Genomic DNA, 17,240 nt, shown 5'->3' with positions numbered 1-17,240 from the left:
GTAATCCCAGCTACTTGGGAGGCTGAGGCGGAATAATCGCTTGAACTCAGGAAGCGTAAGTTGCAGTGAGCCGAGCAACAGAGTGAGACTCCATCTCCAAAAAAAAAAAGAAAGAAAGAAACAAAGTTATAAACCTAGTCACCAAATTATGAGATGGCTAAACAAACTGTACATTCCTTATCTTCTGAAAGGGGTAAAATAGCTGCAATGGTATTATATTTCCTATCTACAGTGAAAGACATTGTATATGAGGAGAAATATGACAAACACATTTCAAAACAATATTTCCTTTCTTATAAACTCATTTTTAAAACCAGTTTCCTTGAGTCAAAATATTGACTATACCTTCAAAAAAATCAAAATCTTGTAAGTCATCAGGTAGCCGTGGCAGGACGTCTGAAAAGTCCTCCTGGTTCAATTCCAAGTCGTGTGGAATGTCAGTGATCTCATTGGCAATGTCATCCGGCAACTCATCAGCACTCAGCTCTGGCGTGGATGGGCTCCTGGGAAAGAGGACACAGTTGGTTCTGTAACTCCCACTTTATCTTCATACCAATACCACCAAGCCAAGTTCATTCAACATGAAAAGAAGCTAATGTCAGGCTGGGCACAGTGGTTCACACCTGTGATCCCAGCACTTTGGGAGGCCAAGGTGAGTGGATCACTTGAGGCCAGGAGTTCAAGATCAGCCTGTCAACATGGCAAAACCTTGTCTGTACTAAAAATACAAAAATTAGCTGGGCATGGTGGTACACACCTGTAATCCCAGCTACTCAGGAGCTGAGGCATGAGAATTGCTTGAACCTAGGAGGCAGAGGTTACAGTGAGCTGACATCATGCCACTGCACTCCAGCCCTGGGAACAGAGCAAGACTCTGTCTCAAACAAAACAAAACAAAACTAGCTAATGTCTTTTAGATTTGTTGTTTTTTTTTTTTAAAGGTCAGAAAGCCCCGGCAGGTCTTGAACTCCAGCAAAGGGATTAGACAGATGGAAAGTAAAGAAGCAATTACTTGAGCTAAAGCCAATCCTAATGTCTTCTAGGTTTATTTGATATGGAGTCTTGCTCTGTTGCCCAGGCTAGAGTACAGAGGCGCAATCTTGGCTCATTGCAACCTCTGCCTCCTGGGTTCAAGTGATTCTCCTGCCTCAGCCTCTCGAGTAGCTGGGATTACAGGCACCAGCCACCACGCCTGGCTAATTTTTGTATTTTTAGTAGAGATGGGGTTTCACCATCTTGACCAGGCTGGTCTCAAACTCCTGACCTTGTGATTCACCTGTTCAGCCTACCAAAGTGCTGGGATTACAGGTGTGAGCCACTGGACCTGGCCCTAGGTTTTTTATATTCAACAGAAACATGAGAAATCCTAACTTACAGTATCTCCTCCCCTACTTTAAAAGAAGGAAATCTGAAAGTAGAATCACTGCAAAATACAGGCCTCACCATATGCAGTCACATATTTCTGCAAACTTGACCCATGTATTAAGAGGCAACAACAACTTTTAGGTAATATTTTTACTTCAAATTAGTACAATGAATCACAATTTGGTGTATCAAATGTGTCTGATGCTTTCTAGAATTTCAAATCTGGTCAAAATAATAATTTTAAAAATGAAATTAACAACAGGTAAAATTGAAATGCTTAGCTAAAACAAAAGCTTCATTCTTCTGGTCAAAATGTTTAACCCTGCCAAAATAATAATGCCTCATATTTCCGATGGAATACTTCTGTTGGAATATATATGGAATTTCTGCTAACATTCTTAAATGCCTGTAATCCCAGCACTTTAAGAGGCCGAGGAGGGTAGATCACTTGAGATCAAGAGTTCGAGACTAGCCTGGCCATGATGAAACCCCGTCTCTACCAAAAATACAAAAATTAGCTTGACATGATGGTGTATGCCAGTGACCCCAGACTAGGGTGGCTGAGGCAGGAGAATTGCTTGAACCCTGGAGGCAGAGGATGCGGTGAGCCAAGATTGCGCCACTGCACTTTGCCTGGATGACAGAGCAAGACTTGGTGTCAAAAAAAAAAAAAAAAGGAAAAAGAAAAAAAATGTTTTTTGAGAGTATACAATTAAACTCAATTTTGGCATCTATTTTCTTTATTATGAGCAAAAGCTTAATTTTAGATAAAATACAGTCAGATACAGGTAAAATTTGTACCAAAAACTATTTGAAAAATCTAGGCTGAAATACTAAATGGCTTCTGTAGCCTAGTGACAACTTTACAATAACCACTTGAAGCTAGATGTTCTGAGAAGAATCTGAAAATATGTAAGAAAAATTAAGTCCTGGTACCACCACTGACCGGATCTGAGAGGCCTCCACTGGCAGTGAGACGCTGGCGGGCATGCTGAGGTTCCCTTGGGGGACTGCAGGGGGAATGGGTTTTTGGGGTCGACGAGGTCCACGCCTTCTCTTCTTCTTGTGTTTTTTGGTTAGTGCAGGAGGCTTGGTTTTTTTCCTGGGTTTCCTCTGCTGCTGGTGCTGAACTTTACGGGAGTTATCTCCTCTCAAGAAATTATCCTTTGGAATGAATAAATGGGTTTTTTAACTGAGATTATCTCGGAGAAACCTGACAGTTACCTAAAAAAATACTTAATATTCTATATGATGCCTAAAACATACTGGATGCCCAAAACTATGTTTAACAATGATGAAGACACCAAACTTCGTGAATTCTAAGATCTGTATTTTCATATCTCTGCAATTGGGAAGCATTTTAAATTCTTGGCATCTTATAATTGCTGACACTGACACACACACACACACACACACACACACACACACACACTCTCAGTTCCAGTTCTCTGTACTGGCATCGTCTGAATTAAGGGATGTACATTGTTGGTACTACATGTGGAGGAAAATACTTTGTGAATGCAGAAAGGTACAAAGAGCAGTAGGGCATAAAATTAATATAATATTAGTGAAGCATATATTCATTACTGAAGAACTGACTGCAATTCTTTTTTCTTTTTTTTCCTGTAAGGCAACAACCAAGTGAGAAAGGAAAGTAACCACAAAGTAGATGAAGTTGTTCTATTGAGGTATGTAGAAAATACTGCCTTTCATATGTCAAGCAGTACAGCCAAAACCAGGAACGGTATATGATAAAAATCTAGTCTAAATAAGTCTTTTAAGAGTTCTTTAATAAGTATAAAACAAAAATTCTAAGTGATAATAAAGTACTGCATCACTGGCAACATTTTTTCTTAGTGGCACACAAAACAGTGGGGTTTGCAATTGATGTCACCTTTAATGAATTCCTTAACTCTAGCATCAAAAAACTGAAAACAAGAAGGAATAAAATTAAAGCATAAATTCAGGAAATCTAAAACAGGTTTAATCCTACTCAAATACTTGAATATAAACATAATTCAGATTAAGTCACAAATACACACATTTAAAACAAACAAACCAAAAAAAAGAGGTTAGTTCTGGCTAGGTACAGTGGCTCCCACCTGTAATCCCAGGACTTTGGGAGGCTGAGGCAGGCAGATCACCTGAGGTCAGGAGTTCAAGACCAGACTGGCCAACATGGCGAAACTCTGTCTCAACTAAAAATACAAAAATTAGCCAGGCGTGGTGGCATGTGCATGTTGTCTTTGCTACTCAGGAGGCTGAGGCAGGGGAGTCACTTGAACCCGAGAGACAGTGGTTGCAGTGAGCTGAGATTATGCCATTGCATTCCAGCCTGGGTGACAACAGCAAAACTCCGTTTGAAAAAATAAAATAAAATAAAATAAAGAGGCTACTTCTCAGACTTTGTAGTTTTTTGGTCTCAATACTTGAAGTCTACTTGTATTATGTCCACTATTTAACTCAACAAATGGTGAATGTGCAATGACCAGTACCCGAACATTGTGCTCAGCATCCATTCCAGGCTTGCCCTCCAGCACCAGTGCTGATCTCAGGAGGAAGTCAGGGAGCTCTCACCCAAGAGGAAACAAGTCCTACTTGTAAGACTCTCAGTAATCACCTGGGTCAGGTTTTAGGTTCCTCCCTGATTCCTCTACGCTTGTGTGCAGGGGCCCTGTGGGACTCTTGGTACTGTGCCAGACGCTTTACACAGAACAGCCCCAGAACAGCCCGTGATCAAAACCTGCCTCACTCGCCTCCAGAGAACTAGAGCCCCCACTCCCTGAGGCTTTCCTAATGCCAGCTGTTCTTTTACCTAGCTTCAGTGCACAGTGAAATACTATTCACTCCCAACTTTTGTCTCATTCTACCTCTATGTCAAGGCAATGCATTCACCATCTGTTGCAGGATCTTACATTTGTTGGAATACCATGTTCTGCCTGATAGCCTGGACTTATTGCAGCTGGAGTCTCTTACCAATGGCTGTCACATCCTATTTCTGAAGCTTAACCCCTTCCATCCATGTGCCTAACTATTAATTTATTCAACAGTTACTTACTAAGCATCTCTGTTTTAAGCACTAGGGATACAGTAGTGAACAAAAAAATGCTCCTGCCTTTGTGAAGTTGACATTCTAGAAGGAGAATACAGAAAATAAACAAACTAATGAATAACTGAATGTTAGGCAGAAAAACGTCAGGAAGAAAAATTAGGTAGAGTATGAGGATAAAACTTACAGGGTAACAGGCAGGTGGAAGACTCATTTGATGAGGTGACACGTGATAAGAAAGCTAAATGAAAGGAAGGAGCAAGCCATGCAGAAACTTGGGAAAAGGCCAGATGTGGTGGCTCATGTCTATAATCCCAACACTTTGGGCGGCAGTGCCAGGAGGATGTGATGGGAAGCCATTAGCAGGTTTTAATTATGGAGCTAATATGAACAGATATATAGTCTAAAGGGCTTGTTCTAAAGGCTACTTATTACAGAATACCATTTATATGACATTCTGGAAAATGCAAAATTATAGGGGCAGAAAATAGATCACTGGAGATGGAGTAAAGGGATAACCACAAAGGGGTAGTATAAGAGACTCTGGGGAACTGAGGGAACTGTTCTGTATCTTGATTTAGGTGGTGGTTACACAACTGCATGCATCTGCAAAACTCCTAAAAGTGTAACTCAAAAGTGAATTCAATTCAAAGAAAGTAGAACATACACATACCCAGCCTACTCTGGCTGCTATGTCAACAATATACCTCCTGTGTAGCCGGGTATGGTGACAAGTGCCTCCCAGCTACTCAGGAGGCTGAGACAGGAGAATTGCTTGAACCCAGGAGTTGGAAGTTGCAGTGAGCCAAGATCACGCCATTGCACTCCAGCCTGGGTGACAGAGTGAGACTCTGACTCAACAACAACAACAACAACAACAACAACAATAAATATATCTGCAGGGGGATATGGCAAGAAGGGAGATCAATTAGACTATTATTATAATCCAGGCAAAGATAATGGTAGCTTCGACTAGAATGGTAGCAGCGAAATTGATAAAATGTGTTTGGATTCAGAATATAATATGAAAACAGAGGCTGGGCACAGTGGCTCAAGCCTGTAATCTCAGCACTTTGGGAGGCCAAGGTGGGCAGATCACTTGAGGTCAGGAGTTCAAAACCAACCTGGCCAACATGGTGAAACCCTGTCTCTACCAAAAAATACAAAAATTAGTTGGGTGTGGTGGTGCATGCCTGTAGTCCCAGCTACTTTGGAGGCTACTGTGGGAGAGCTGCTTGAACCTGGGAGACAGAGGTGGCAGAAGCCGAGACTGCACCACTGCACTCCAACCTGGGTAACAGAGTTAGACTCTGTCTCAACAAAAAAAGAAAGCAGAGTCAAGAGATTTGAACAGAGTTTTCATCTCCCAGTGTCAGTCTCTCACAGGAGCACTGATGGGGTACAATGTTTCTTATAGTCTCTTACGTAATTTTTAACCTAAAACCAAAATAGCTCAAACTAGTGTCAGATTCTTTAACTATCTTCAGAGAAAACCATTTTCAAAAATTAGTATTGTAAATACTTAAAAAAAAATTAGCATAATTATGATTGTTATATAAAATGCTTATCATTTTATGACTAATTTACATTATACTAATTCAGTCTTAGGTTTGCCTCATTAATTCACCTAAGTAGGAATGTTTAACCAGCTGAAAAGAATAAAGCTGCTTTCAATTTCTCTAAAAGTATTCACACAATAATTGTTATAGGAACCAAAAATTCATTCATATGAAGTTCCTAAAGCAGACACTGAAGTCCAGTTTTTCTACTTAACGATATCTTCCTGGTCTTTGAAGTATGCTGGAATGGCAGAACTTTAAAATAAAAATATGCAGCTGGGATCCTTTACTTTCGTGATTCGAAAGCTACAGGGCCCATACCAAGGGTCTGTGAAATTATCAATGAAGGTCCACAAAAGTGCTTCAAAAAGCATATAAAAATTATTCCTTAGCTATGACAAAGCCTGAATAAGCTTAAAAAAAAAAAAGAGCTTATAGAGCTTATATTTGCCGGGCATAGTGGCTCACGCCTGTAATCCCAGAACTTTGGGAGGCTGAGGTGGGTGGATCACCTGAGGTTAGGAGTTCGAGACCAGTCTGGCCAACATATCTCTACTAAAAAAATAAAAATTAGCCAGGCATAGTGGCATGCACTACTCCAGAGGCTGAGGCACAAGAATCGCTTGAACCCGGGAGGCAGAGCTTGCAGTGAGCCAAGATGGAGCCACTGCACTCCAGCCTGGGCAACAGAGTGAGACTCAATCCCCCCCACCAAAAAAAAAGGCTATATTTTAAATGTTTTAATATTAAAGTGGAAAAATAATTATTCAACATTTGTAATATATGGTTTATTATGCAAATTTTTCAAAACATATGCTCTGTAAAAGAAACCTAAAAAATAAAACAAGTTCTTTTTTTTTTTGAGACGGAGTTTTGCTGTTGTTACCCAGACTGGAGTGCAATGGCGCAATCTCGGCTCACCATAACCTCTGCCTCCTGGGTTCAAGCAATTCTCCTGCCTCAGCCTCCCGAGTAGCTGGGACTACAGGCGCGTGCCACCATGCCCAGCTAATTTTTGTATTTTTAGTAGAGACAGGGTTTCACCTTGTTGACCAGGATGGTCTCGATCTCTTGACCTCGTGATCCACCCGCGTTGGCCTCCCAAAGTGCTGGGATTTAGGCGTGAGCCACCTCGCCCAGCCTAAAACAAGTTCTTGATGAAGAAGCCAGTTGATCTGGTTTGGCTGTGTCCCCACCCAAATCTCATCTTGTAGCTCCCCTACTTCCCATGTGTTGTGATAAGAGCCCAGTGGGAGATAACGGAATTATGGGGGTGGGTCTTTCCCATGTTATTCTCATAATAGTGAATGGGTCTCACAAGATCTGATGGCTTTAAAAACAGGAGTTGCCTTGCACAAACTATCTGTTTGCCTGGGGCCATCCCCGTAAGATGTGACTTGCTCCTCCTTGCCTTCTGCTGTGACTGTGAGGACTCCCCAGCCATGTGGAACTGTGAGTCCAATTAAACCTCTTTTTTGTGTGTGAATTGCTCAGTCTCAGGTATGTCTTAATCAGCAGCGTGAAAACAAACTAATACAGTAAATTGGTACCAGTAGAGTGTGGTGCTGCTGAAAAGATACCCAAAAATGTGGAAGTGACTTTGGAACTGGGAAACAGGCAGAGATTGGGACAGTTTGGAGGGCTCAGAATGTGGCAGAGTTTGGAACTCCCTAGAGACTTGTTGAATGGCTTTGACAAAAATGCTGATAATGATATGGACAATGAAATCCAGGCTGAGATGGTCTCAGATGGAGATTAGGAACTTGTTGAAAAGTGGAGCAAAGGTGACTCTTGTTACGTTTTAGCTAAGAGACTGGTGACATTTTGCCCCTGCCCTAGAGATCTGTGGAACTTTGAACTTGAGAGAGAGATAATTTACAGGTATCTGGTGGAAGAAATTTCTAAGCAGCAAAGCATTCAAGATGTGACTTGGGTGCTGTTAAAAGCATTCCATTTTAAAAGGGAAATAGAGCATAAAAGTTTGGAAAATTTGCAGCCTGACAATGCAAGAGAAAAGAAAATCCCATTTTCTGAGGAAAAATTCAAACCAGCGGTAGAAATTTGCATAATTAACAAGGAGCTGAATATTAATCCCAAGACAATGGGGAAAATATCTCCAGGGCATGGCAGGTCTTCATGGCAGACCCTCCCATCACAGGCCTGGAGGCCTAGGAAGAAAAGATGGTTTCATGGGCCAAACCCAGGGCCCCCCTGCTCTGTGCAGCCTAGGGACTTTGTAACCTGTGTTCCAACTGCTCCAGCCATGGCAAAAAGAGACCAAGGTAGAGCTCAGTTGTTGCTTCAGAGGGTAGAAGCCCTAGTCCTTGGCAGCTTCCACGCAGTGTTGAGACTGTAAGTGCACAGAAGTCAAGAACTGAGGTTTGGGAACCTGAGCCTAGATTTCAGAAGATATATTAAAAACAGGCCAGGCATGGCGGCTCATGCCTGTAATCTCAGCACTTTGGGAAGCCAAGGTGGGCATATCACCTGAGGTCAGGAATTCGAGACCACTCTGGCCAACATGATGAAACCCCATCTTTGTTAAAACTACAAACAAATTAGCCAGGCGTGGTGGCTATAATCCCAGCTACTTGGAAGGCTAAGGTATGAGAATTGCTTGAACCTTGGAAGCAGAGGTTGCAGTGAGCCAAGACCATACCACTGCACTGCAGCCTGGGTAACAGAGCAAGACTCTGTCTCAAAAATAAAAAACAAAGAAGATGATGTTGAGAAATACCTGGATGCCCAGGCAGAAGTTTGCTGCAGGGGCGGGGCCCTCAAGGGGAACCTCTGCTAGGGTAATGAAGAAGGAAAATGTGGGGTAGAAGATCCCACATAGAGTCCCTACTGGGACACTACCTAGTGGAGGTGTGAGAAGAGGGCCACCATCCTCTAGACCCCAGAATAGTAGACTATGGGAACCTACATCTTGCATCAGCATGAACTGGATGTGAGACAAGGAGTTAAAGGAGATCATTTTGGAGCTTTAAGATTTGACTGTCTGTTGAATTTTGGACTTGCATGGGGCCTGTAGTCCCTTTGTTTTGGCCAATTTCTTCCATTTGGAATGGCTGAATTTACCCAATGGCTGTACCCCCATTGTAACTAGGAAGTAACTAACTTGTTTTTGATTTTACAGGCTCATAGGCAGAAGGGACTTTCCTTGAAGTCATGCTGAAATGAGCTGAGACTTTGGGGTACTGTTGGGAAGGCAAGATTCATTTTGAAATGTGAAGATATGAGATTTGGGAGGTGCCAGGGCAGAATGATATGGTTTGGCTCTGTGTCCTCACCCAAATCTCATCTTGTAGCTCCCATAATTCCCATGTGTTGTGGGAGGGACCTAGTGGGAGATGACTGAATTATGGGAGCAGGTCTTTCCCGTGTTGTTCTCATAATAATGAATGGGTCTCAATGTGATCTGATGGTTTTACAAATGGGATTTGCCCTCCACAAGCTCTCTTTCTGCCTGCTGCCATCCATGTAAGATGTGACTTGCTCTTCCTTGCCTTCCACCATGATTTTGAGACCTCACCAGCCATGTGGAACTGTGAGTCCAATCAACCCTTTTTCTTTTGTAAATTGCCCAATCTCAGATATGTCTTTATCAGCAGGGTGAAAACAGACTAATACACCAATGAATCACACACATTGAGGCTGAGGTCCAAAAAAGGCTGAATCTTTAGTCCCTAATTATACACCGAGCTGGTGACAAAGCAAGGATCACAAGTTTCAACTATTAAGTCCTGGTCTAATACCCATTCCCTCACCCTAAGGATCCCTGATAACTATAACATGCTTACAGAGGGCAGGAAGTATCTCACTTTCTAGTACATAAGGTACCTAGGAGAGTATCTTGCAACAACTGCTTGATGAATAAAACAATAAAAGAGAACTTCCTTTAAATGATTATATAATTTAGATATTCCTCAAATTCAAATTGTCTCTCCTCTAAATTATTCTGAATTAATTAGGATATATAATACTAGCATTAACGAAAGCAATAATTACGTTCAACAGATTTATAGAAAGACTAGACCTTTGACTGAAATTTTATCAACTATTCAAGACATTTGTAGAACTGTATATAAGAAAGCAAAAACCTAGAGACATAGGAACAAAGAGAGTATTTAGAAAATGTGCTATGTATAAGATATGTATCTTAAGGTAATAAAATGTATCTTAAGGGAATAAAAATCCTGTCTCAAAACTTGTTTCAGTGATTTATATACATATATAGTTTGTGCTAAGTCACAAAGTATTTCCTACAGTGGATAACAATCAAAAGTTTGAAAGCCTCTGTTGCAGAACTTACCATTTTTTTGGCATGTTCTTCACACAGAGGTGTCTGATGTGTAATGTCAAAAACTGGCACAGAGCACTGCTGTCCATCTGCAAACTTGGCTGTGCAACTTGAGAAGAGCTGCTGAGAGTGGTTCAAGAGGATATCTGGGTTTTTTGTAAGTTAGGAATAAAATACACTGAAACTCTAATTTTTAATTTCTATATAAAAGTTGCTTGTTCCCCTACTTATGTTTAATAAGTACAAACTTTATTATCCATAAAAGCTATAAAGTACTAGCTCAACTACTGATATGGGAAAATAATTGTAGAATTTATCAGATGGCAACTCTGAAGGCCTCTATTTTGCTAATGGGATCCTGGCACCAGTCTCCCTAATGACCATTCTGAACCAAACTGTGTTATTTGAAAAAGCAGGGTCCTTTCCTTCTTAACCTGTGAACTCCATTTAAAGTTCCACTTATTGGTTTCTGTTTTTTGTTTTGAGATGAAGTCTCGCTGTGTTGCCCAACTATCTCGGCTCACTGCAACCTCCCCGCCTCCCAGGTTCAAGCAAGCAACTCTCCTGTATCAGCCTCCCGCTAGCTGGGATTGCAGATGTGTGCCATCACACCTGGCTAATTTTAGTAGAAAGGGGGTTTCACCATGTTGGCCAGGCTGGTCTTGAACTGCTGACCTCAAGTGATCCACCCGCCTCAGCCTCCCAAAGTGCTGAGATTATAGGTGCAAGCCACCACGCCTGGCCAATGGTTTTTATTTTTATTTTTTAACAGCTCTTTAAAGGAAAATTTTCTGCCTATGGTACTTACCAAAATTAAAAATTTAAAGATATAATTATTAAAAACACATCTTTCCAGAGTTGACTATTTTGCTTCACGTTTCCAGCACCAAACTCACAACTTATAAAAAATTACTTTTAAATCAAAACTTTACTATTGGCCAGGCACAGTGGCTCACACCTATACTCCCAGCACTCTGGGAGGCCAAAGTGGATGGACTGATTGAGCCTCAGGAGTTCGAGATCAGCCTGGGCAACATGGCGAAACACCACCTCTACAAAAAAGTACAAAAATCAGTCAGGCATGGTAGTGCATGCCTGTAGTCCCAGGTACTGAGGAAGCTGTGATGAGAAGATCACCAGGGCCGAGGAACGTCGAGGCTGCAGTGAGCAGAGATTGTGCCACTGTACTCCAGCCTGGGTGACAGAGTAAGACCCTGTCTCTAAATAAACAAACAAACAAACAAACATGGGTTTTACATCATCGATATTTTTAAACACTCATACTTTTAGCTACTACATTTCCTTAAGACTTATCTTATATCTATTAAGGACTTTTGTGTTTTTCCTTTATGGTTTTTAGGTAAAATTATTTGTAAAGCCTTTATTACACAGAAAGTGTGCTGAAAAAGCTGTTCTAAGAACAGAAAGGAGGGCAAAAATTATATAGATGGTAAACATAAGTAATTGTATTTTTAAATACTATCTAATTTTAAAATATTCAATAAAAGTCACAGCAACAAGATTTCATCACCAACTTAAAGCTCCTTAACATAGGTTTCCTCAAGTATACTGTTTAAAAAGAGATCTTTCCTAGTCAGTGATGTTTGTTACCTTTCATTCATTTGAAATCAGCACTGTACTCACTAAAAAGAGTAAAGTATTCTTACAGGAAAAAGTACTATAAGAGTGTAAAACTGTGTAACTGCCTTAGAAGACTAAAAACAGTTTTTAAATAATGCGATTTGATTTTTTCCATCTATGAATGTTATAGCTCCTTCTCACAAGCTACCAGGAATCACCTGAGGGACCAGAATTCTATTAACAAAATATAATTAAGTGACAGGCACTGGAGGAACTTGCCATTCTTTGCCTGTTTTGTTGTGATGTTTGAATAAAGCAGGAAAAATTATTCAGAGAACATCACGAAAATTATAAGTTATATAAAATTATTTTAAACATTAAACAGTTATGGTTTCAAAAGTCATTCACTTGATTTAAAAATGAAATATATGGCCCCAAATTAGGTAGTACTTTTTCAATGCACATTCCATTCAGTTGAAAGGATACGTTGGAAACAATGTCTGGTGAATGGAAGGGCTTTGTTAGTGCACTGTTCACCCTTCACGGTTCCACTGCATGCTGCTGGTTCCACCTCCCTCAACTTGGTTCGGCTTATGCTAAGGAAAGAAAAACACAAAATTAAGTTTTTAAAAATGCTCTAAAAATCCAGGGTAATTTTTCAACATGATGTCACAACTCTGTAACACCCTCATTATAATATCTATAACATCTCTGGTCACTAAATAAAATGCAAATGTGAGTTAAAGAACAAAGGTATTACAATTACCAATTGTGTTATTTCCCTAATTTTCTGACATTCAAAGCAAATAATTGTATCATAATATGTTCCAAGTATGTCTATCTGTTGTTTTTAAGTGATGTCTTGTTTCCTTTTTCTTCACAAAGCGGCAATAAAGTGATGAAGAACTAAGAGTAGACAGAATCAGACAGACCTGGTTCTGAATCTCAGCTCTCCCTCTTACTAGCTGTGTGACCATGGGCATGTTACCTGGCCTGATTTAAGCCTGAGTTTCCTCACCCGTAAAGCAGAGACAATAAGGTTCTTTGAGCTGGCAGGGTTGTTGGGAGCATAAAAAGATTAAGCACATCTAAACCACTTATATACAGTATATAGTGTTAAACAGTAAACAGTCAGTGGTTGATAGTTATGACTATAATTATCACCATCATTAGGAATTGACTGCCTCATGCTGCTAAACCCATAAATCTGCCAAAAAAAAAAAAAAAATCATCTCATACATGGGGAAGAGGATACTGATATGCAGAAATGGCTGAGTAGCTTTTATCCTCCAAAATGTATTCACTTTAGATCTATTTTTTCAAGTTTCTATTATATGTGCAATCCATGTTTCATTATTTAAATCTTATCTCCATTTGTACACTTAATGTTTAAATATTTTAACTTATTTAAAAGCTTATGAATAAGCAATGCATTCACATGGACCCATAAAAAAAATGAAAGAACAGAACACTAGGCAGTGAAGAATCGACTTCTCGCCCTTGCCCACTAATTTGGCAGCCCTCTACTCACTCTATAATGTATTCATGTTATTAGTTTGCAGATCCTTCCAGTTTCTTTACACAAACATACAAAAAAATTAATAACATTTAAATTCTTAGCAGGGTGTCAGGTGCAGTGGCTCACACCAGTAATCCCAGCACTTTGGGAGGCAGAGGAAGGCTCCCCTAATCAAACAGCATTGCTTGAGCCCAGGAGTTTGAGACAAGCCAGGGCAACAGAGGGAGACCCCCATCTCTATTGGAAAAAAAAAAAAAAAAAGACAATTCTTGGAAGAAACAAAACCTATACTATTTACATGACACTATAAAGCATTACAAACTATTAGGCCTTTACAAGTCTGAGTATGAGGAAAAAAATCTACTTAGCATACTAAGTTCAAGTCAGGTATCACGAACAAAAAATATTTTGAGTTGTTTGTTTCTAATATCTTTCTCAGGATTTCAATGAAATGATTTACACTCAAAGGCCACACAGAATCTAAATTACATATGAATTTACACAAAATATAAATAATACTTCAACCTTAGTTATTAATTTCATATAAACTGTAAACACTGTTTATATGTCCATGGTGCTGCCTTAACTAAGATTTCTGAAAGATTCGTTAGGATTATAAGAGTAGGGAAGTGGATCATCATAGAACTAAACAGTTTATTCCTACTAGTTTATCCATCGTTTCTTTAAAAAGTCATTCACATTAAATTTAGCCCTGTAAAAATAATATACAATTTCAAATAAATAAACCTTTACTATTCTGGCAGCTAAGCCCAAATTCTCTTGGTCTAGATTTAAATAGAAGGCTCTCTATATTAAAGGAATAACTTTTTTTTCTTTTTTTCTTTTTTTTTTTTTTGAGATGGATTTTTGCTCTGTTGCCCAGGCTGGAGTGCAAAGGCATGATCTCGGCTCACTGCAACCCCTGCCTCTCGGGTTCAAGTGATTGTCCTGTCTCAGCCTCCCGAATAGCTGGGATTACAAGCGCCTGCCACAAGACGGGGTTTCACCATGTTGGCCAGGCTGTTCTCAAACTCCGGCCCTCAGGTGATCCACCTGCCTCAGCCTCCCAAAGCACTAAGACTACAGGTGTGCACCACCACACCTGGCCAGAAGGGATAATTTTCATTAAATACTCTAATAAACTGCTCAGTTATCTAACAAGCCTAGTGTACAATACATTCCCTCATTTTCTTTATTCTAAACTTGCAAAATAACTATTGGTTTCATTGTTTAAAATTGCCTTATGTTCTAACTTACCAATTACCTCTTAAAATAAATTTAAAGTCAGAATTTCAATAACCCCATGGATAAATTAAGGTAAAAATGGCTGGACATGGTGGTTCACAATCTGTAATCCCAGTACTTTGAGAGGCTGAGGTAGGTGGATCACAAGGTCAGGAGTTCGAGACCAGCCTGGCCAACATAGTGAAACCCTGTCTCTACTAAAAATACAGAAAACCAGCCAGGCATGGTGGCAGGCACCTGTAATCCCAGCTACTTGGGAGACTGAGGCAGAAGAATTGCTTGAACCTGGGAGGTGGAGGTTGCAGTGAGCCAAGATCACACCATTGCACTCCAGCCCAGGTGACAGTGCAAGACTTGGTCTCAAAAGCAAAAAGGAAAAAAAAAAGGTAAAAATGCTTGATGTAATTTAGATATCTTTTATTATCCAAATAAGCCCAACAAAACAAAGGAAATTACCAAAACTTTTTCATGTCTTTAATATTTTAAAAATCTACTACAGGATTCCCTTTGATATGCCCTTTAGCATCCCCCATAAATGATGATGTTTCCACACAAACAACATAGTCACTGTAGGACTGTGGGCTGCAAGATTCTTAATTTGGGTTCAATGGCTTATTCCACTTATTCATCAATAAATATGACAAAGTTATTTTTTAGGAAAGACTAACATTATTCAGATTTTATTGATTTTATTTTTTTGAGGGAGTCTCCCTCTGTCATCCTCATCTCTACAAAAAAAAATTTTGTTTTAATTAGCTGGGTAAGGTTTCACATGCCTATAGTCCCAGCTACTCAGGAGGCTAAGCTGGGAGGATCATTTGAGCCCAGGAGTTTGAGGCTGCAGTGAGCTATGATCACACAACTGCACTCCAGCCTGGAAGACAGATCAAGACGACCTTGTCTCTAAAAACAAAAAACCAACACAGAAAAGAAACTAAAATAACACAAGTAAATAAACATGAAATACTACTTTTGTAGTTAAAAAACTATAACTGTTACTTTTAAATAACATGAAATTTCTAAGCATTGCCATTTTTTTTAAAGCCAGGTAACCTTCTCAAATCTTCAATGAATAAATTCTAATCAAATTTCAGCAAAATTTTAGTAATGCTTTACTTTCACTGTTAGGTCATGGTAATATTATTTTGCCACCTGTAGCACTTTAACAAAGCAAGAAAACCAAAACACAATGCTTAAATATTTGGGACTTACTGGCTATCTCCCCTTGTGCTCCAACTATCCTCTCACAAAATAAAGAAAACAAACTGAGATGAGCCCCTTAGGAATAGGTAGCTGTGCATGGCTCTAACCTGGTTCCGCTGCATGCAGCTCTCCGCAGTTCTTGTATTAACTGACCAGTGCATTCTGGTTCTTTACTGGCCGCCTGCAGCAAAGCTTTCCTAAATGTATGCCGGCATTTCTTTTGACGAGCTTCTGCCCGCTCCAGGCGGCAGAGGTGCTTATATTTCTGCTGAAAGTAAGTGCAAAGTTGGGTCACCCTGGAGCTCCTACTCTCCGCATCATCATCATCTGACCTGGAAAGCACAGGGAGAGAAATGAAAAACTGATTACACATTAGGTTCGTTTTAGGCAGGGGGAAAGAGAATTAGGAAGTGTGGCTGAATGCACAGGTTTAAAACTTTTGTGGCATGTAAGCAGGTACTTAACACAATTAGAGTAAGAGACTTTTAGTAGAGCTAAAAATAAGTGCAGTATTTCAACAATAAGGATAGAGTTAATCCAGTGTTTTCAGAAACAGCTTGGTAACATTAGACACTTAATATATGAGTGTCTTCTAAATTTTAAGTGACTAGAGACTCCTGAGAAAAAAATTCATTTCTTTCCCTTTACTTACAAAAAGTCTGAGTAAATGACATGACAGTTATGAGGAAACACACAGCATAATTTCATAAAAGAAGGTCCTACCAGAAATCCAAGTAGTGAATCCTAACAGTTAACTATCTAAGAGCTGCCCTTTTAAACATTCTGGTTTTTAACTACCTTTTTCTTGCTAAGTGTCTAGAGAATTTGGGTTGTAGGGATCACATTAATTCTACCATGAATTTTTTTTAAACTATGGAATTATCCTAAACAGCATTTACTAAATCAGGGATTACATACAGGATTTTCCATCACATGCTAATAATGTGATTGATTGGTGTCCTGGCTGAAAGGCTATGTGGAAATGATGCTGAGGGAACGTCTAAGCTCAACAAGAAAGGGTGCTGAGCTTAGTTAGGAATATCTACCCCAGTGAGGTTTAAAAGGCCACTTTTCTACGGAACAAATGTGATCTTACTTTTTACCATTAGGAATACTGCATACTGGACTTGAAAACTGACCTGTTATTTTAGCTTCTTTCTCTTCTATCTTAATACCACACATGTGACACCATGGACTATATATTATCATACTAATCTTCTGCTATCATTGCTTGGTTTCTCTTAAGTGGTATTATTATTCTTTTCTTCAGCAAAGCCTATAACAGGCTACTGTATAAACTTTTATTTTATTTATTTTATTTTTTTTTGAGATGGAGTTTCACTCGTTACCCAGGCTGGAGTGCAATTGCGTGATCTCGGCTCACCGCAACCTCCGCCTCCTGGGTTCAGGCAATTT

The 17,240-nt window shown here is 39.7% G+C and overlaps 1 protein-coding gene across 2 annotated transcripts in view; it reads right to left on the bottom strand.

Moving 5' to 3' along the window:
• The window catches only part of INO80D (INO80 complex subunit D), an 85,417-nt gene that overhangs the window by 13,680 nt on the left and 54,497 nt on the right, over positions 1-17,240 (bottom strand). For both annotated transcript variants that reach the window (XM_012446325.3, XM_064373114.1), the window contains 5 exons: positions 15,932-16,156; positions 12,344-12,453; positions 10,289-10,422; positions 2,312-2,529; positions 346-503 (listed from right to left, as the gene is read on the bottom strand). In XM_012446325.3, coding sequence (XP_012301748.2) covers positions 346-503; positions 2,312-2,529; positions 10,289-10,422; positions 12,344-12,453; positions 15,932-16,156 — 845 coding nt within the window. The remainder of the gene's footprint in view (positions 1-345; positions 504-2,311; positions 2,530-10,288; positions 10,423-12,343; positions 12,454-15,931; positions 16,157-17,240) is intronic.

This window comes from Aotus nancymaae, unplaced genomic scaffold (assembly GCF_030222135.1).
Source record: "Aotus nancymaae isolate 86718 unplaced genomic scaffold, 86718_ANA_hifiasm-v0.15.2.pri h1tg000008l, whole genome shotgun sequence".
NCBI classification, from domain to species: Eukaryota; Metazoa; Chordata; class Mammalia; order Primates; family Aotidae; genus Aotus; species Aotus nancymaae.
This window is presented reverse-complemented; position numbering and strand designations above follow the sequence as displayed.